The 20602-nt window shown below is 47.5% G+C and overlaps 3 protein-coding genes across 13 annotated transcripts in view; 1 reads left to right on the plus strand and 2 right to left on the minus strand.

The window, feature by feature from the left end:
* Positions 1-362: 362 nt before the first annotated feature.
* On the plus strand, positions 363-1917 carry Acat1 (Acetyl-CoA acetyltransferase 1). Its single transcript, XM_064680353.1, has one exon. It carries the CDS (start codon positions 555-557, stop codon positions 1779-1781), a length of 1227 nt encoding a protein of 408 aa, XP_064536423.1. The 5' UTR covers positions 363-554; the 3' UTR covers positions 1782-1917.
* A 396-nt stretch (positions 1918-2313) lies between these two features.
* Ir7g (Ionotropic receptor 7g) lies at positions 2314-4829 on the minus strand. Its single transcript, XM_064680369.1, has 3 exons — positions 4191-4829; positions 3356-3830; positions 2314-3296 (listed from the first exon to the last, which is right to left on the minus strand). Exons 1-3 carry the CDS (start codon positions 4514-4516, stop codon positions 2316-2318), a joined length of 1782 nt encoding a protein of 593 aa, XP_064536439.1. The 5' UTR covers positions 4517-4829; the 3' UTR covers positions 2314-2315.
* A 2851-nt stretch (positions 4830-7680) lies between these two features.
* LOC135426955 (smoothelin-like protein 1) overlaps positions 7681-20602 on the minus strand; it is a 53934-nt gene continuing 41012 nt past the window's right edge. For 6 of the 11 annotated variants that reach the window (XM_064680318.1, XM_064680315.1, XM_064680311.1 and 3 more), the window contains 7 exons: positions 20239-20314; positions 18181-18465; positions 11122-11214; positions 10948-11050; positions 9778-9925; positions 8621-8772; positions 7681-8532 (listed from right to left, as the gene is read on the minus strand). In XM_064680318.1, the coding sequence (XP_064536388.1) occupies positions 8409-8532; positions 8621-8772; positions 9778-9925; positions 10948-11050; positions 11122-11214; positions 18181-18465; positions 20239-20314 (981 nt within the window). In that variant the 3' untranslated portion in view covers positions 7681-8408. The other 5 variants (XM_064680312.1, XM_064680317.1, XM_064680323.1 and 2 more) reach the window with 5 other exon arrangements.

Genomic DNA, 20602 nt, shown 5'->3' on the forward strand with positions numbered 1-20602 from the left:
TATTGAAAAATTAAGTGCTCTACTTACTTTTATAATGAAAGCAAAAATAATGTGTTTTCAAACATTCCGAAAAAATATCGCCTGGTATTAAGAAATACTAAAAACCAAATCGTACATGTGTTGGCTTACTCCGAAAGTATACTGATCTGTTATGGAAAATACTAAGTTCAATAATGAATTTAAACCATTATTGCAAAGGTGCTTCTGCATAAGCCATAATGATTAACAACAATTACGAGCATTATTCTATATTAAGGCAAAGCAGCATTTAAAACAAATAGACGTATGACAAGCAAAAATACTAAATTTTCAGTAATTAGCAATACAAAAAAAAAAAAAAAAACACCAACTTAAAAGCTTGCAAACAGGCGACTTTCCAACACTGTCTGCAACAGCTGATCACACGCGATTGGCTCGTTACGCAAGTGGATAGCAACAGGTTCTCTGCATTAATATTATTGCAAGTGTGATCCAGGTACCAGGTCCGGTGGTAATATTCCAGTGATCGTTCGATTCAAGCAGCAGTCGGTTATATAAATTCACAATCTAGCGCCATGTTGAAAGCCACCAGACGCCAGTTGTGGGCCCAGGCGCGTCGCTACAGCTCGAAGATCAGCGATGTTGTTGTTGTGTCCGCCGCACGGACACCGATCGGCAGCTTCCAGAGCCAGCTGGCGCCGCTATCTGCCTCACAGCTGGGTGCGACGGCCATCGAGGCGGCCATTCAGCGTGCCGGCATTGGCAAGGACAATGTTACTGAGGTGATCATGGGCAATGTTGTGTCCGCCGGTCTCGGCCAGGCGCCGGCACGCCAGGCAGCCATCTTTGCCGGCCTGCCCACCAGCGTCTGCTGCACCACCGTCAACAAGGTGTGCTCATCGGGCATGAAATCGATTATGCTCGGCGCCCAGTCGCTGATGCTCGGCCAGGCTGATATCGTTGTCGCCGGCGGCATGGAGTCCATGTCGAATGTGCCATACTATTTGAAGCGCGGTGCGACGCCCTACGGCGGCGTCAATCTAACCGATGGCATTGTCTTTGACGGCCTCTGGGATGTCTACAACAAGTTCCATATGGGCAACTGTGCCGAGAATACCGCCAAGAAGATGCAGGTGTCACGACAGGAGCAGGATGACTTTGCCATTGAATCGTACAAGCGTTCGGCCAAGGCCTGGTGCGACAAGGTCTTTGCCGATGAAATTGTTCCCGTGAAAATTCAGCTTAAGCGCAAGCCAGAGCAGATCATTGACGAGGATGAGGAATTCAAGCGCGTCAATTTTGAGAAATTCGGCAAGCTGGCGACGGTGTTCCAAAAAGAGAATGGCACCGTTACCGCCGGCAATGCCTCCACCTTGAACGATGGCGGCGCCGCTGTCGTCCTGATGACCGCCGAGGCGGCCAAGTGTGCCGGCCTCAAGCCATTGGCGCGCATTGTCGCCTTCCAGGATGCCGAAACGGATCCCATTGATTTCCCAATTGCGCCCGCATTGGCGGTGCCCAAGCTGCTGGAGCGTGCCGGTGTCCGCAAAGAGGATGTCGCCATGTGGGAGATCAATGAGGCATTCTCCGTGGTCGTGCTGGCCAACATACGCAAACTGGACATCGATCCCGCCAAGGTGAACATACACGGCGGCGCCGTCTCTCTGGGCCATCCGATTGGCATGTCTGGTGCGCGTCTGGTCACCCATCTGGCGCATGCCCTCAAAGCCGGCGAACTGGGCTGCGCCTCCATATGCAATGGCGGCGGCGGCGCCTCTTCCATTCTGCTCGAGAAGCTCTAAGGCGGCAGAGACAACATGAAAAATTCGAAAAACTAAGCAAAGCCAGAACTGCATTTATTAAAATTTTGTATCGATGACGCCCGCTATCGTCATCGTCGTTATCGTTATCGAACATTAAAACTGTTTTTTACTCTCATTTTCTATTTGTATTTGCCTATTATTTGTATAGCATTTAATTGAAAACCTTTGTGATTTGCAAAATAAACTCTAAGAAGAACATGCATTAAAACAAACGATTTAAATCGTCATCGATGATAGCTGTTATCGTTATCGAACACGTTTCGACCATATTTTCGAACTGTTTGCCATCTTCCTCTTTCTGTCAAGCTAGGCTCATTTATTCACCACCCCCCCCCCCCCCCCTCCTCCACCACACACCGTGCAATTGCACTTTCAGCAACAATTAATACTAACAACGATAACAGGGATGTTATCGATATCGAACAGTGAAAAAAAAGAAACAGTGTTGCCCTCTCTTCTTTTTTATTTTCACTTTGAAATGTGAACTATTTTCGAATTGCAAATGAAAAGCGACTACTTGACGGGACGCCAGCGCGCCGAGAGCAGCTCCCAGATGAAGACGAGCGTGGCGAGGGCGTAGAGCACGCCGACAATGATATAGAGAGCCCAAAGATCGGGCTGACGCAGCCGATTGTCCCGATACATGAATGTGCTGCGAAAATAGCGCTCGCTGCCCAGCTGTCCGGCCCAGTAGTTGATAAGGCCGACCGCCTGAATGGACATGATCAGCTCATCGAGCCGCTGCACCAGATGCGAATGCTTCTGCAGATAGATGGCCAGCTGCTGCTCGAGCACGTGCTGCGGCAGCATATAGTAGGCGCCCGGCTTGTGGCCACGCTGTGCCGCATGCAGCAGGCTCTGGCGCGAGAGTATGCCAAAGATGCGCGGCTGCGTTGTTCGCGACTCCATCTGCTCCAGGACATCGTGCTCCGCATCGCTGGCAAGGACAATTGCACGCATATTGCCCAACAGCACCTGAAGGCTGCTCACCTCGCCCACATCCTGGGCGGTTATGCGATTCATCACAGCCGTATAGCTGCCCTCCATCAGCTCGAACAGATTGCGGGGCAAACGTTGATGAACTTGCTGGCGCAGCATATGATAGAACAAAGCCGAGTACATGGCGCGCACGAGCAGCGTGAAGCCCAGCCAATTGATGTAGACCAGCTGCTGGGCGGGTCGCAAGCCGGACGAGACAATGGGCTGGCCCCAGGCAATCGCCACCACGGCGAGCAGCACCGTTGCCCTGGCCACACGTCGTCGCGTGCACAGCATTAGACAGCTAACGCCCAGGAAGCTGGTCAGCACGCCCAGCCAGGCGAGCGTCTGGAAGGGAAAGCCCAACAGCTCAAAGCTGGTCAAATTGTGCGCATTCATCGACAGGCAGCTGATCAGCCGGCTGGAATAGTGCGGAAAGACGGCTGTCAGATTGGCGGCATGCACCACACGTTTCCGTATATATCCAATGGCCAGATGGGCGCGTCTCTGCTGCAGCTGCACAGGATTTGCATTTGAATATTGTTCATGTCTAGCCATATATACATAGCACTCACCAGCTGCAGCATTTGCGGCTCCGTCCAGGGTCCAGGGTTATCCACCAGTTGGATCGCGAAATTCATGCGCCTGGCCAGCTCCTGCAGCAGCCGATCCTCCAGCCCAGGCTCACTACGGCTAACGCTGAGAAACGGCGTCACCTCACGCAACAGCACCTGCAGCGGGCAGCCATGCAGATTGTGCAGCTTGGCCGGAAAGTATACCGGCTGCTGCCAGGCCACGCCCATAAAGCGATTGATCTGCTGGCCCAGCACCGTGTCGCAGTGTGTCGCCGCATACGGAAAATAGGTGTGCATCAGCACGTCCCCGCCGCCACTTTGGGTCATCACATTGCAATTGAGCAGCTGATGCCGCCAGCAATACTCGAACACGCCCTGCAGCTCCAGCGGCAGCAGTGCATCCCGCTGCTGCAGAAAGATGAAGTAATACTCGCTGCCATCGTGCCGGCCAGTATACGTGTGGATCTCAATGTCCCTGCCAGAGCGAGAGTGAGAAAGTCAGAGAGAGAGAGAGAGAGAGAGAGAGAGAGAGAGAGAAAGAGAGAGAGAGAAAGAAAGTCAGAGAGGGTGCTAAACAAATATGGCTTTATACCCGAGCAGAAGGAAACATCTCCTACACCATAAGCTATATATATTCGCAAAAATGGAGACTCTGTCTGGGCTAATGATGCTAAGACTGTGACAGGGCATGGCCAATGGATTTAACACGTTGCTGGACACGAGTATAACACAAAGAAAGAGATGGTATATTTCCCGTTATGCACGTTATGAACAGGGTATTAAAGCACTTTATTGTCGTTGCAGGTTCGCGTTAGCCGACAAACCCGCCACCTACAGCAATGCCTGGAGCGAATCGACCAGCAGCAGATTGTGTAAACGTGGACCCGCAATGCGTTGCGGCTGTGTGTGATTGTATTGGATCAGCTGGAGGATCATGTTGTCGACGCTCTCGTACAGCAGCTGCATTATGTTGCGATAGAAGTTCATGGGACTGGGACGGCGGCACGAGATGATTAGCATAAACGATGGCGCCACACGCTGATAGAAGTCCTCGATGAAGACGCGCAATGCGCTGGCCACAAACTGATTTATGGACGCCGACTGGGTCTGTGCGCCCCGATAGTCCATCGACTCGAACTGGAGCAGCCCGCTGATGTTCATCGTGCGGTGCGTTGTGCCCGAAAAAAGTTGCTTAACTGCGGACGCGCAGCCAGTACAAATGCCGCCGCAGCATTGACATTAGGTGCTTGGGTCAGGAGGAGCTCTCACATCCGCAACAGCTGAGCACCTGGCCAGCCTTTCATATCTCACACGCCCGATTACACCCATATATATATATACACTTTATACATATACCCTAACTGTATGCTCATTATGCCTAATTGAGGCCCAAAGTCAACAAACAACTTTTCCTGTGACGTCTTGTCACAGGCAACTGGATCAATATTGGCCGCCGCCAGTCGGTCAAGTTTTCCACTTGACACAGCCGCCTGAAGATATCGCATTCACCCGGCTGCAGCTCCAGTTCTCTATTTGCCAGCCCAACAAAAATGTTCAATTTTCTACACTTATAAGATTCTCTAAAGGAACCCGCACGTGACGTTCGTAAGTATTCAACATAAACCAGAATCGAAATTATGGATAAAAATCTCTTTTTTTCTCTCTATTTATTTTAGGCAGGTGAGCTTCAAAAAAGTTTAAAAATTTAGGGTGTGTGTTTTTTATACCCTTGCAGAGGGTATTATAATTTTGTCGTGAAATGTGTAACGCATAGAAGGAGACATCTCCGACCCCATAAGGTATCTATATTCGTCATCAATATCAACAGCCGAGTCGATAAAGCCATGTCCGTTTGTCCATCTGTCCATCTGTCCGTCTGTCCATCTGTCCGTCTGTCTGTTTCTATGCGAACTAGTCTCTCAGTTTGAAAGCAATTCTTATGAAAATTTGCAGAAGTGCCTCTTTCTGTTGCACGCAGTACATATGTCGGAGTCTGCTGGATCGGACCACTATATCATATAGCTGCCATAGGAACGATCGGTCGAAAAGTAGGTTCTTGTATGAAAAACTTTTTTGTTTATTTAGATATCTTGATCAAACTCGGCATTTATTAGTTTTACTATGCTCCTCACATATATGCAAAATCCTATTAACATCGGGCAACTTTCTCATATAGCTGCCATAGGAACGATCGGTCGAAAATTAAGTTGTTGTATGGAAAACTTTTTTGTTTTTCAAGATATCTTGACCAAACTCGGTATTTATAAGTTTTACTATGCTCCCTTCATTTATGCAAAATCTTGTTTAAATCGGACTACTATATCATATAGCTGCCATAGGAACGATCGGTCGAAAATTAAGTTGTTGTATGGAAACCTTATTTTTTTCAAGATATCCTAACCATAATCGGCATTAACTATTTTCCCTGTCTGTGAGCATTATGAAAAGGTTGGGTCTGCAAGGGTATTAAATCTTCGGCGTGTCGAAGATAGCACTTCTTTCTCGTTTTTTTAAAGAAAACAATTATTGATTGTACTAATAGTTGCACACTAAATACGAAATTATACGTGCTATTTAGTTACGGCACTGATCAATAGTTGAAATACCCTATTTTCAGAAAGGGTGCTTTGCTCTAGCCTCAAACCAAAAAGGGATAGCAAGGACCGAATTTGTAGTGTGCTTTTTTCATTGTTGAGTCATTTGTTTTGATTATGGTTGTCGTTGGTTCTAATGGCAAATGTTCTGAAGTCGTCTTTGAATTTTTGGGCAACGGCAGCTGGGTGTTGTGTTTCCTATTTGTGTTTGCAATCTCTATATCTTGCTTCACATTTTTTGAAAAAGAGCTTTTGATCCAAAAGCCTCCTCTGTATATTGATTACTCAATGACTTTGACTTTAACTATTAACAGTAAGAGTTTCCACATTCAAAATGTTAATTAGGGATAGCTGATTGTCACTTAACATACTACTGTTAACCGCTCTATGTTAACATTACGCTCAAGTTTGATCCTTAACTTTGTATGTATTAACAGTAAGAGTTTCCACATTCTGTTAAGTAACACTCCAGGAATGTTAACAGAAACCTTGAAAGCGAATAGTCAGGTCCGATTGAGAATAGCGTTTCCACAATCAAATCAAGCTCACTCGGATCAGAAGGCAGCGTTTTCTTGCTGGCCGAGTGTCTTTTGACGACGGTCTTATATGCCTTGCCCCAAGGATCATATTCGGCTGGGTGGCATAGTTCCAGAAAGCATTCTCGCTTGCTCTCTCGTATGGCCTTCTTTAGCAGTTTTCCTGGCCCTTAGATACCCTACACAATACCTTACACAAAACTTAATGTTCGACTTTCACAGCATGGCTGAGATTAGTTTCGGCTGACAGCTGCCCCCATGCCAACTATCCAAAATATATAATACATAACCTCACTATTTACGCTCTTTGTTCAACATAACCTCACAATTTTAAGGTAATGCTTTGTTGCATTGTCAGGTGACGGTCTATAGATATATATTCTAGAGCAACAATTAAGCGTATCTCATTTGAAATTTGAATAAGAGTGCGCTTGTTGGCAGTGCCCGACTAGCAGATACCCTACCACTACAAACCTTCTAGCTTTCTTTTACGCATACATAGAGAAGACAACAAACACACACACACACGCTCACATGCTCCAGACTATGGGAATAGTATATTATTGCATAGCGTCGGCTCTCATTGTCCGATCTTAATCGAATTTACAGCGAATTTTCACAATCTTTCTATGCCTTTACTTATCTATAGCTCGACTTTTATCGATCTTATGAAAATGGGAGGAGATATCGATATGATACATGAATCATTTTCAAATTCAAGTCTTTATCGTATTTGCACACAAACGATATACCCCTTTTTCCCATAAACAATGGTTGCAGGGTATAAACAGGCAAAAAATTAAAAGATCTATGTAAATGTTAAAATAAACGAAAGTGGAAGAATCTTGTATATTGAATACCCTGTACAAATGCATCCATATAAATGAATACCCTGTAAAAATGTGGCTTGAAACGGTTTCTATAAGTAAGATGACTTGGAAAACAGAAATGTTTTCCATTCAAAAAAGAAAGTTCGACTGTTGACAGTGACAAAATCAAAATACCCTTTGCAAGGGTAAACAAGTTGCTGGTTAAATATGTGCGGTATGATACCCTACGAATTTTTCCAATTTAAAAACTCTTTGAATGAACTTGCAACTTTAAAAAAAAGCTATATAATTGCTTTAATAAATTCTTATAATGAATAGATCAATAAAAAGACAAATTATCAAGTTTTTTTTTTTGTTTTTTTTTCTTGTATTTTTTTTGTTCAATGTTAATATTAGCTGTAGATACAATAATATTTTTATGTTGATATCGCATTTCGCTTGCCGCTGCTGCGAGTTAGTAATTTGTTCGTATAATTTTGCTCGCTTCGAAGATTGAGTAGTATTTTGCGCTGGTAGATTGGGGGTAGGGGCGGAGGGGAATCGAGTAGTATCGTTTCGTAGTATCGATTCGCTCTCTTATCAAAACTCAGCGGGGTTAGTAAAGTTTGCGCCTTGCTCCATTTTGCTCCATTTATAATTAAGATTATGACAAAAAAAATTCAACAATTATTGCATAAGTATTTAGTTTCAATAACAAATAATAATAATTATAATGATAATAATAATAGTAAAAAAAAAAAAATTGATAAAATAATATAAAGAAAAAAAAAAACAAACACAAAAAACGTACAAAATGTCCCGTTTGCTGTTCAATGCGACGAGCCTGCCATTTGTGGTTAAAATATATGCATCAAAAATGTTGGGTTATTTATAGGGTATATATATGGGATATAGTTATGTGGGAGGATGCGTGTCTTCTTCCAACACGAAATGCCAAAAGGTCTACAAATTTGCCTGAAGAGGGGCTTGCATTTTCTTTCTTTCTCTTTTGCTTAAAATTTAATGAACAGTTATTGTAGGCCACGTGCTGCTGCTGCTGCTGCTGCTGCTGTTGTTGTTCTTGCTGCTGCTGTTGTTGTTGTTGTTGCTGCTTTTACTGGCAATTGCGGAAACGGCGATAGATGCTCTGCACATAGACAAAGACGCACTTCCAGTCGGGCCGACTCATCTCCACCATGTCCTCCACATCCAGCAAGGGCGCAATGCCAGCTTTCTCGCTAAAGAGAGCGACCGAGAGAGAGAGAGAGGGAGTGTGTTAGTTAACAGCTGGCCAGTGTTGTTAAACGGCAGATAGAGGAAACTTACTCAGCCACGCTGAAGGCCAGCTCAAAGTTATGTTTGCGAGTTTGTTTGGTTAGTTTACTGTAGTCAAATGCATCTGGCAAGAAATGATGTATCAGCGCACAAAAGGCCAAGCCGTCTGACCAGCTCGAGCTAAAGTTGCTTATTTGGACGTTCTGCGAATAACATGGATGAAAGAAATTGTAATAAGTGCGTTTTTTTTGTTCCTGTTTAAACGGGCAGAGGGCGGGGCATTCGGGGCGTTGGGTAGAGCGGGCATAAAACAGCTCAGCTTTGAACTTAAAATCTTTTCTTTTTTATTATCATCAGCAGCAGCAGCAGCAGCAGCAGCGGCAGCAGCAGCGACAGCAGCAGCAATAAAGCAATGTTTGTTTGTTTTTTTTTTTTTTTTTGTAGTATTATTTGCTGTAAGCTCCAGCCCCAAAAGCAAATGGCAAGAACAACAACGACAGCAACAACAACAATAGTAATTATGTATATTAATAATAATAAGTATAAAAAGCAGTGTAGATATATGTGAGCAACGTTTACAGTTGCTTTAAATGAGAGTAAAAGCTGCGCTTCTGCTTCTTACTCCTCTGCCTCGACTTCATCCACAGACTTTCAGCCAATCCCAGGCTGCTTGCGTGCGTTTATAACGGTTTTATTTCTTTCTAGTTGCGTGTTTGCTTGTGTGTATGTCTCTCTGTGTGTGTGTGTATTTTGTGTGTATGCATGTGTAGATGAGTGTTGCTCAAAAGCTCAGCCAGCGGTTAGGCGTTGTTTAGTTATTGTATTTACGCTTTTGTTTTTTTTTTTTGGTTATTTGATTTTGGTTTTCTTTTCTTTTTTTGTTTTGTTGGGTCTCTAAGCGTTAGAATTTGTTAAAAATTATTTGCAATATGAAAACGAACGGCAGTAAAAATACAAATACAAATACAAAATAGTAGTAAAACGAGAGCAAACAAAATCAAAAATCAAAAATAAAAAAAAAACAAAAACAAATATTTCAATAATAACAAAGAAAAGGCAACAAATAACGGTCAATGTGGCTGTGGCTTTGCGTTTGCATTTGGCTGTTTGTTTTTTAATCATAATCATAATTTTTTTTTTTTTTTTTTTGGTTGGTTGGTATTTTGCGTTTTGTTGGTATTTTGTGGTATTTTTTAGGATTTGGATACCTCATATTCCTGCGTTTTGTGCTGACACCACTGCAGAAGTTGATCCTTGACAGTGGCGGCGCGCGCATTTAATGCCGGATCGGTAAATTTGAATAACGGTTGTGCTGAACCGCCGGGGGTCGTGGGTGTGCTTGTTGTTGGAGATGATCTGAACAAATGATTCAAGGTTGGAGGGGCAGACGTTTTAGCGAAACTCACACAATTTGTATTTATTTTTTTTGTCTTAGATTGTTTTTTTTGTTTTTTTTTGTGTTTTCTTTTATTTTTTATACATAAATTTTGTACTCTTGTATGTGATTGGGGTGTTCGAGTTGTTTAGTTTGTGTTTATGTGTGTGTGTGTGTGTGCGTGTGTATGGGATTTGGGCTTGTGTTAGAGAGGGAAACAACAATAATTATTTATATTATTCTTACAATAAGTCAGATATGGCATAACGGTTCTTTTTCGTGTGTGTGTGTGTGTGTTTGTCTAAAGTTTTTCGGTATTGAAGAGACGACAGGTGCGTAAGGAAACGTGACAGAGACAGAGACACAAAAAAAGAGAGAGAGAGAGAGAGAGGGAGACAGAGACAGAGAGTGAGCGAGTGAGAGGGAGCGAGAGAGCTGCGTGCGCAAACCCAGTAGGCTAGAGCAAGACAAGGACACATTAATATACACAAGGAACGCAATTCAACAGTTTACAATTTACCCAAAAAACATTAAGAACTTCACCTAGAGGCACAAGAGACATTTATGTTGCCGACCACCAACACCAGAAAATGGGCATAAAAAATAAGGTGAAACTAGTGAATGTGTACATGTATTGGTGCGTATGTGTGTGTGTGTGTGTGTGTGTGTGTGTGTGTGTTTACTGTGCGTGTGTGTTGGATGTGAACCTGCACCAAAAATGTGTGTGCAAAAGGAAAGCAAAACAAAATGTCTCCCTTTTATATTTTTGAACTCAACAATCTTTGTTCAGTGTTGGTAAACGTTGGCCAAAATTGTGCAGCAACATTTTGTTAGCTTTCCTCTTGATACGTTCTACAGTATGTTTTCTTCTTTGTTTTTTGTATATATGTACTGGACAATATAATATTATGATATATATATACATATATATGTATATATGTATATATGTATATATGTATATATGTATATATGTATATGTATATGTATGTAGTTGTTAGCTTACTTTTGAGCCTGCTGCTGGGCAGCTGCCTTGTCGAGCTGCTTGAATTTGGCCAGCGGCGAGATGTTCTTGGAGGCAGCGCTGCCGCTCACAGTGCGTGTGGTAACTGTGAATGGATCAAGAAACAGGGTTGCATTTTTATACTTGATATTTGTGAGCTGTTATCGATATCGATACCTTTTGTTGTTGTTGTGGTGACAACTGCGCCGCCATCTTTCGACTTCGTCTCGGTGCGTTCACTGGTCGTTGAGCTTTGTTGCTTGTGTTGTGCTGTATGAAGAAAGGTTTTAGACGAATTGTTGTTGGTTGGGAAATGAAATGAAAAACAAAAACAGGGGAGAAAAAAAGTAAGCAATAATTACAACAATTAGTCGAAATTGCATGCACATCAAATCATTTCAATCAACATCATGATGTAAGTAGTTAAAGAAGTTATTGAAAAATGTTTTGGGTGAAAAATAAGGTTAGAAAGATTAATAAAATTGTTTATATTATTTTTTGTATTTTTTTTTTTTGGTTTTTTTTTGTATCTTGTCTTAGTCTAGTCTAGAGGCAGGCAACAAATTGTATGCTATACACGAAAACGAACGAAACGAAACAACAGCACGCGGAAAATGGCATTTGCAAATCACTTTTTCCTGTTTTGAATTTGTGTGTGTTTTTAGTCAAAAATGTGAGCGCTTAAAAATAAAAGAAGCCGGCGCAACGAATGGCAACGATGGCAACACGCGCATATCTGGCAACGCTGTCAAACGGCTGTTTCATGCCGCGCGTTCCACAAAACATACAGTACGCAACAAAACGTCAAAATAATAAACAGTTAAATGTAAAAACGAAATATAGTCGCGATCGCTCTCAGCTGTTGGCGTTGGCATTTGTGGTGGTTGGTGTCTGGTATCTGGTTTCTGGCGTGGCGCTGGTGGTGCTGTTGGCGGTGCAACTCTCTGTATGGGCGTTGCGAGTACAATAAACTTACAAGCTACTACGACATGCACAATACTCTTATAAAAAAAAAGAAAAAACGATCAACATGCGAAGAAAAGAGCGTGTGGAAAGCGTGAAAGAGCCAGCACAGCTAACTGGGCAGCTGAGCTGTGACAATAATCAAAAATATATATGCTAGAAGGAGGCTAAACTCTGTGGGCGGGGCGGGCTTTTATAGTGTATGTACAAATAGAGATTCAGAGAGAGAGTGAGAGAGAGAGACTCACAGAGTGAAAGATTGAGAGAGCGAGAGCGAGGAGGGACAACATGGGATTTGCGTGTGTGTAAAAAGTGTTTTGTTTACGCTGGACCAACCAACCAACCAAATCTCAAACAGCCAACGCAACGCAACGGCAATGGAACGAAACGAAACGAAACGGCAATGAAACGTTATGGAACGGAATGGAATTAAGAACGTTTAAAGCGCTAGCTAACTTTGTACAGTTTCTTGGGACTTGGGGGCAGGCAAAAAAGATTTAATAAAGAAAAAAACGCTTGAAAACAAATATACGAAAAAATGTATAAAAAGAAATGTGTGAAAATAAATTATATAATAATATATATATAGATGTATATAGGGTATTTGGGTGCAGTTAGGCCGGGCGGGTGTAGCAAATGGTAGTACATGGAACGCGCGCTATAAAAAAGAACAACTAGGTGGCAACGCTGTTTTTGGGCATTTTGTACAGTTGGTGTGTGATATGGTTTTTTTTTTTTTTTTTGTTCATTTTCATTTCTTATTTGTTTCTCACTCACAAATCGTAAAACGTTTCAAGTTCTTCTCGGAATTGCGGCTGCGGTTGATTCTTGATCTCATTTGTAGTGACTTTCTTAAAATTGCAGCTGTTTTTCATAATTCTTTATGGCATCCTGCGGTTGGGCAGCGCAGCTAACTCGGGCTGTGAGTGTGTGTGTGTGCGTGTGTGGGAGTGCGTGTGTGTGAGGGTAAGCAAAATAAAGCCCGCATGTGGTCCCTCCAACTAAACTCAGAGACTCGCCGCAAACAAAAAAAAAAAACAAATACGGAACGAAACGGAATTGGAACGTTTCGCTGACTAGAAACTGGGCGGGGGGAAAAAAAAACAAAACAAAAAAAAAACCCTAAGCCTACGCTCAAAAGTAGCGTGTTTTTGAAACAGTTATCGATAAATGGTATAACGGTAAACGGTAATCAGTACAGTAACAGTTCGGCTTCGTGTGAGTGTGTGTGTTGGTGTGTTGGTGTGTGTGCGAGTGTGTGTCGTTTGTTGTGTCCAGTTGCGTCTCGCTGGGCGGCTCAAACTGGAATGGCTGCTGTGTGTGTGTGTGTGTCTGTTTCGTGTGTGTGTGTGTGTGTCTAACAATCAAACGAGTTATCGACCTATCGAACTATCGATTTGTCGCACAAGCTGGCAGTTTAGGCGCCCAGCATGAGCTGCTCGAACGCATCCTCCACATTGCTCTCGTCCAGCAAATTGAGATGCGCCATATGCGGCATTGTCGCGCTGCGACTGAGTCCGCCGCCGCCGCCAACGGCACCACCACCACCACCACCGCCAATTGCTGCACCACCAGCAGCACGCAACAGACCAAAATTGAGGCCAAGTCCCGCCGTCGACACATTACCATTTGAGGTGGAATTAAGCGAACTGAGCGATTTGCGTGCCGCCGACAATTTCTCGCTGGTCTTGGTGCGATTTATTGCCGATTTGCGATTCGCGGATGTTGTTGCAGATGTTGTTGCAGTTGTTGTTGTTGTTGTGGTGCGCAGCTCGTCGAGGTGTGCGCCCGTGGGCGACTTTTGGCCAGAGAAATAGGCAGCTACCGTGCGCTGTTTCTCGCCCAGCTGCTCCTTGTCGATGCCCGCCTCGTACAGCTTGGGCACGGCCAGCGAATGGCCGGATTTGGTGCGTCTCAGCTCGCCGGGCGCATGCCCGAACCGCGGCAACTGTTGCTGCTGCTGCTGCTGTTGTGTTGTCGACTGCAGCTGCGTCTGCGTCTGCTGCTGACAGATCTGATGCCACGAATCACATTTGCTGAGGCGATTCAGCCTGGAGCCGCCGTTGACCAGCTGCTGCTGGTGGTGCTCCTCGTCCAGGCTGCGTCGGCTGAGCGAGCTAAACGCGCTCACATTATTAAAGACTATGTTGCGTGGTATTTGATCCTCCGGCAAGGGCTCAGCGGCAGCAGCTCCGGCAACTGTTGGCTGCGGCGTCGCGGGCGTCTCCACAATGAGCGGCTTCTGCTGTGCCACAAAGCTGGCGGTGCAGCTGCTGCTGCTGCTGCTGCTGATGTGCTGGCTGCTGCTGATTGTCTGCTGCTGCTTGTTCAGCTGCGGACTCTGATACGCATTGGGCACATAATGATGCCGTTGGGGTGGTCCGAATTTCTTCAAGAGCGGCGCCTGCTCTTTGGGCAGCGACGACTTGACAATGTCCGGCGTATCGGCGGGCGCGGAGGATTTATATGACGAGACATTGCCGAGACTTTTGCGACGCAGCTCGCTGAGCTGTTGCGCCCGCTGCAACTGTTGCTGCTGCTGTTGTTGCAGCTGCAACTGTTGCTGTTGTTGCAACTTTTGCTGTTGCTGTTGTTGTTGCTGTTCCCGTAGCAACTGTTGCTGCTGCTGTTGTTGCAGCTGCAACTGTTGCTGTTGTTGCAACTTTTGCTGTTCCCGCTGCAACTGTTGCTGTTGTTGCAGCTGTTGTTGTTGCTGTTCGCGCTGCAACTGTTGCTGTTGCAATTGTTGCTGTTGCTGTTCCCGCTGCAACTGTTGCTGTTGCTGTTGTTGCAGCTGTTGCTGCAATTGTTGCTGCTGTTTTAACTGTTGCTGCTGCTCCAACTGTTGTTGCTGCTGCTCACGCTGCAATTGCTGCTGTTTCAGCAACTGTTGCTGCTGCTGCTGTTCCCGCTGCAACTGTTGCTGGCGACTGGCGCTCAGCGCTGGCGCCTCCGCCGTATTCTGACGCAGCAGCTGCGCCAGCGGCCTGGACTCGTAGCCGCTGGAGTCGCTGATCGTGTGGCTGCGCATGCTCAGACGCGGGCGAGCCTGCTGCTGCTGCTGCTGCGACGGCTTGGTGCTGCGATCGACGGGGGGCGGGATGCCGACATGCATGGGATTGGCCGTCCAGCTGGTCAGCGACATGTTGCTGCTGGCCGTGGAGTGCTCGGAGGTGCGTCGCGCGCGCTCCCTCAAGCTGGCGCTCGACTCGTGCTCATCGGCCGAATCCTCCAGCGGATAGGTGACCACGTAGGAGGTTTGCGGCTCGCCCAGATAGCTGGCCGGAGGAGCTGGCTGCGCGTATTGCGGCCGGCGCTTCGGTTCGAAGCTGCTGAGCTGCGGGAAGAGCGGCTCGACGAGCGGCGCCTGGTACATGCGTCCGTCGGGCGACAGGCAGCCCGGCTTGCTGGGCGAACTGGGCGCGGTCATTGGCTGCGGCAGCTTGTTGCCCCGGCCCGCAACACTTGTGCTTTGTCCCGTGCTGCCGCCGCCCAGCTGTTTCATGGTGTACAGCAAGGATTTGGCGGCACGCGAATTCCGGCCGTACACCTCGTCGTCGCTGACATGGGCGGCGCGTCGCGGTGCGACAGTGATTGCCGTCTGGCTGCGCGGTTTGCGCATGACCTTGATCTCGGCACGGTATTCGTGCATATTGTGATCCGAGTCCAGGTCCAGGTCGTCGTCCGTGTTGTCCGTAAAGGCGGGCGCGGTCAGGCAGCTGGTCGGGCTGTCCAACGGGCTGGCATAGTCGAACGTTTGGCCCGGCACAAATGTGGGATTCGCGCTGGTCAGCACAAGGGGCGCGGCCAGCGGATTGGTGAGCGGCTCCAGATCAACACCAATGCTGCTCAAACACGGCTGACTGCGATAATTGGCCAGACGCACGGACATGGGCGCGGGCGCGGGCGCGGGCGGATAGTCCGCATATGTAAAGGAGATGTTGGTCGGCGGCGGAGGCGCCGGCCCCGCCTGTTGTTGATAGAGCTCCAGTTCCGGCTGCATGGCATTGGGCAGCGAGGGACGTTTCCGGAACTCGCTGAGCGTCGCCGGCGGCGCCTTCGCGCGCAACGAATTGTGACGCTGAACGTAGACGCTCGGCGACGACGTAGTCTGCTGCTGCTCGAGTTGGTCGCGCAGGGAGCAGGCCTCGAAGTGGTGGGCCTTGCGCTTGAAGTCGCTGTTGTCGACGCGCGGCTTCGCCAGCCAGGGCAGCCCGATGGGCGAGTTGGCCGTCGTCGAGGCGGGCGACGGCGACGGCGTGTTGCTGTAGCCGGAATGCGGCAGCAACTGTTGCTGTTGCTTGTTGCCGGCAACTGTTGCTGCCGTTGGTTGCCAGCTGCTGCCGACCTTTTGGGCAATGGGCTTGTATATGCTCGGCGCCGGGCCCTGATCAATGGGCCGAAACACGGACTGCGGCGCGTGTATAAATTGATTAAGCGGCGCGCCGCCAGCAACTGTTGCTGCTGTTGTTGCTGCTGCTGCTGTTGTTGCTGCTGCTGCTGTTGCTGCTGTTGTCGCCGTCGACTGTTGCTCGCGTTCACGTTCCCTTTGCTGCTGCATGCGCAGCTCCATCTCCTGACGGCGCTGCCGCTCCAGCTGCTCCTGCTGCTGCCGCTGGCGCTCGAGCTGCTGCTGCCGTTCCAGCTGCTGGCGCTCCAGCTGCTGCTCGTAGTATTCGTGCTCTAGCCGGGCGCGCTGCTCCCGCTCGAATCGCGCCTCCTGCTCTAGGCGTAGCTGGCGTTCCAGCTCCTGGCGCCGCTGGCGCTCCAGCAGCGCCGCCTGCTGCAGCTGCTGCTGTTGCTGTTGTTGCTGCTGCTGTTCCCGGAGCAACTGTTGCTGGTGGCTGGGCGGCTGCGGCGGCTGCGGCGGCTTGCCCTTGGTTGCGGTTGCCGCGGCGCCCGTCTCGAACGTGTGCTTGATATTGCCGAATTTGTGCGTCCAGTTGGAGACGGATCGGGCGCCCGCCCAGCCAAGGCCGCCCTGGTGGCTCTGCTTGTTGATGAACGCCAGGAACTTGTGATCATTTTCGGTTTTGGGCTCAAACGGCGGCACCACCTGCTGCACGCGCCGCTTTACGCTCACCTGAACGGCGCGCTTCAGGCCGAGATTTGGCCCCGTCTGGCTGCTGCGACTGTGCTCCTCCTCGTCCGAGTCGCTGTCGCAGTCGGCGCTGTTGTACTTCGCCTTCACCTTGGGTATATCAATTGTATTGGCGCGCTTCATCAGCTGCTTCTTGCCGCCATTAAAACGCGTCGTCGCCGGCACGAGCTCCGTCGGCGTCTGCGTCGGCGCATAGCTGGCAAAGCTGACCGCATAGTCGCCCGAGAGCGGACGCCTCGGCTGCGGCTGCGGCGGCTTCAGCTGCGCGGCGACAAACTGATTTGGCCTGTATAGCTGTGTGCTGGGCGCGCCCACAATGGCGCTCGAGCTGGCATTGCGCTCCAGAGATCGAACCAGCAACGGCGCAGGCGCTGGCTCTGGCTCTGCAACTGGCGCCGACGTCTTGACCGCGTGCTGCTCCAGCATGAGCATGTCCTCCATGTAGCGACGCGCATCCGCTAGCTCCTCGCGACTGACGCCGACCGTGTGCCGATTGCTGCGCTGCCGCCGCTTGGCGAAACGCTGCCTTCCGCCCAGCTCCGGTTCGCCATTGCCCAGATCCGTCGCTGCCGCTGCCGCTTGTGGATCAGCTGCTCCTGCTCCTGCTCCAGCTGCGGGCGCATTCAGTCCGCTCTGGAGGCGCGCAATTAGCGTGAGCAGCGCCTGCCGCTGCCCACCATCGACGGCCAGCTCCTGGCCGAGCTTCAAACTGCACTCGAGCCGGCTGAGCGCATCGGTTACCTCGTCGAGCAGGCCGCGATTCGCATCGCTGCGCTGCTGCTGTTGCTGCAGCTGCAGCGTGTCGCGCAGCCCGGCGGCCAGCAGGCGCAAATCCTCGCCGCTCTCCGTGCCCGAATCCTCCTTTTGCGGCACACTCAGCCGCTTCAGCTGCGGCCCAGACATGCCAGCAGCTGGCTTCTCCTTCTCCTTCTCCTTCTGCTGCTGCTGCTGCTGCTGATTGGTATTCGTCTTGCTGTTCGCTGTCGTCGGGTCTTTAGTCTGTGGCTTCACTGTGCTGCTAGATTTTTGGCTACTGCTAAGGCTACTGTTGACTTTTCTACTGCTAAGGCTATGACTACTGCTGACAGCTGCTGCTGCTGCAGTTGCTCCTAGTGCTGGCTCTGGCTCTGGCTGAGGCTCTGGTTCTGGTTCTGGTTCTGGCGGGGACTCACCCTGCACCACACTGTCCACTTGGCTGTCGGACAGCAGCTGCTTGTTGACCACCTGCTTGCTGAGCTCGACTTTGGCCAGCTTTTTATCGATGCTTTCCGTTTCCTTCTCCTTCTCCTTCTCCGTCTCCTTGGGCTTGGCTGGCGCTTGCTGCTCCTCGTCGCTGCTGTCGTCGTCGTCGTCGTCGTCGGTGACCTCTTCAATTATTTCCTCATATTCGCTGGCGCTGCTCTCTTCCTCTTCTTTGGCAGCGACCTTTTCACCGCCCGCCTTTAAATTTTGTTGCTCTACGAAAACGCGCGACGCAAACAAATTTCGAGCGATTTTTTTTTTTACGAATGTGCATGAAATTTACAGTGTGTACATGAGTGTGATAGAGCGAGACAGAGAGAGAGAGAGAGAGTGAGAGAGAGAGATATATAAAAGAGAAAGAGAGAGATATATATATATGTATACAAGTATTCATAAAGAAAAACAACAACAACAACAAACAAGAAACAATAGGATTTGGATGGGGCTCACAATAAGCAAAGCGTTCGAAACTGGGGGGGGGGGGGGGTAAAACAGGACAGGACGCTGTCCTGCAAATCTACACAACTCGTTCGTTGTGGCAACGAGTGCTAGAGAGCAAGAGAGAGAGAGAGAGACAGAGAGAATTTGGAGTTTTTGTTGGGAGCACGTCAAGGGCCGAGCAGCAGCTGATACGATGGTAAGCCTGCTGGGCCTTTGGCGAGACAAGTAACGAGTGTGCAAGCAACGAGAGAACAACACAAAAAAAAAAAAACGAGTGAACGCGTGAGCGAGTAAAAATGTTTGAACGTGTGAACATTGAGCGGGTGACGTTGAAGAAGAGTGAACGCAGAACGAGTTTAAGAATAACGAATTAATGTGTTTAACGAGTGAACGTTCAACGAGTTCAAGAGCAACGATTGAGAGCATTGAGCGAGTTATTGTTAAAGAATAACGAGTGAATGTCGAGTGAATAATCGAACAACGAGTCGCAGAATAACGAGTAAGCAAAAGTTAACTAGTGGAAGTCGCATGAAATAAAATGTAACGAGTAAATGTTCAACGAGTGAACGTTGAACGAATAATCGAACGACGAATCTAAGAGCAATGACTTAGCGTTTAACGACTGAAAGTCAAACGAATTAAATTATAAAGTAGTACATTTTGAACGAGCGAATGTTGAACGAGTTAAGGAATAACGAGTAAACGTTTGAAGATTGAGCCTCCAACGAACGTGAACGTTGAACGATCAACGAACAACGAATCAAAGAATGATGAGTAAGCTTTGAAGAATTGAACGTTCTTCAGGGTAAATTATAGCAAGTAAATGTTGAACGAGTAAAACGACGTTCAACCAATGAACGAACAGCGAGTTAAAAATATAACGAGTAAGCGCTTAATAATTGAACGTTCATCAAGGTAAATTATAGCGGGTAAATGTTGAACGTGTGAATGTTAAACGATCGACAAGTTAAAGAAATGACGAATAAGCGTTTAATAATTGAACGTTCACCATTGTAAATTATAGCGACTAAACGGACGAGTGAACATTGAACGGGGGCACGTTGAACGAGTTAACGAAAAACGATTGAAATAACAACGAGTGGACGAGTAACGAGAACGCGTACATAAATATAATTGATGAATATGAAAATACATATATAATGAATATAGTCATGTAAATGTAAATAGACGATGATATATGTATGTCTGACTGAACGACGAGTAATTTGCAATACCTGTCCTGGATAAATCGCTCTATTATATTACTTTAGCCTAGCTACGAGTATGCGCTGTTTGCATATCTACAAGATACAAATACAGAACACAATCAGAAGCTATAGTAAGGCCAGAGATAGTCTGTGTGTGTGTGTGTGTGAGAGAGAAAGGTAGTTAGAGTAAGAAAAGGATAGTGAGAGAGAGAGAGAGCTAAACCGTAACCCTTTAAATATCATCTTGGCACTTGTCGACGGCCAAACTCCTTTGCATCAAGTGCTGGCATTTATGCTGAGGTTAGGATCGGGCTTTAACTATTGCAATGGATGACTTACCTTCGCGTTCCGCCATAAGTTCGCGTAAACGTGCACGGATCTTGCGACGCTCCTCGTATGTGGACGCCTGTTCCAGCTGAGGGAAACAAACGAGTTTAGTATTTAGCAAAACAAATAACAAGCTGGCAACGCGCACTCTTGTTGAGGTTATGTTGGAAATAATCTCATGACAAGCTGGCAACGCTGCGTGCGCTTTTTTGTTGAGGTTATGTTAGAAATAATTTCATGACAAGCTGGCAACGCGCACTCTTGTTGAGGTTATGTTGAAAGATAATCTCATGACAAGCTGGCAACGCTGCGTGGCTTTTCTTAGAGGTTATGTTGAAGATAATCTCATGACAAGCTGGCAACGCGCACTCTTGCT

The sequence above is a fragment of the Drosophila montana genome, unplaced genomic scaffold, assembly GCF_035044405.1.
Source record: "Drosophila montana isolate Dmon_TW-CO22-7 unplaced genomic scaffold, ASM3504440v1 contig_2106_1, whole genome shotgun sequence".
NCBI classification, from domain to species: domain Eukaryota; kingdom Metazoa; phylum Arthropoda; class Insecta; order Diptera; family Drosophilidae; genus Drosophila; species Drosophila montana.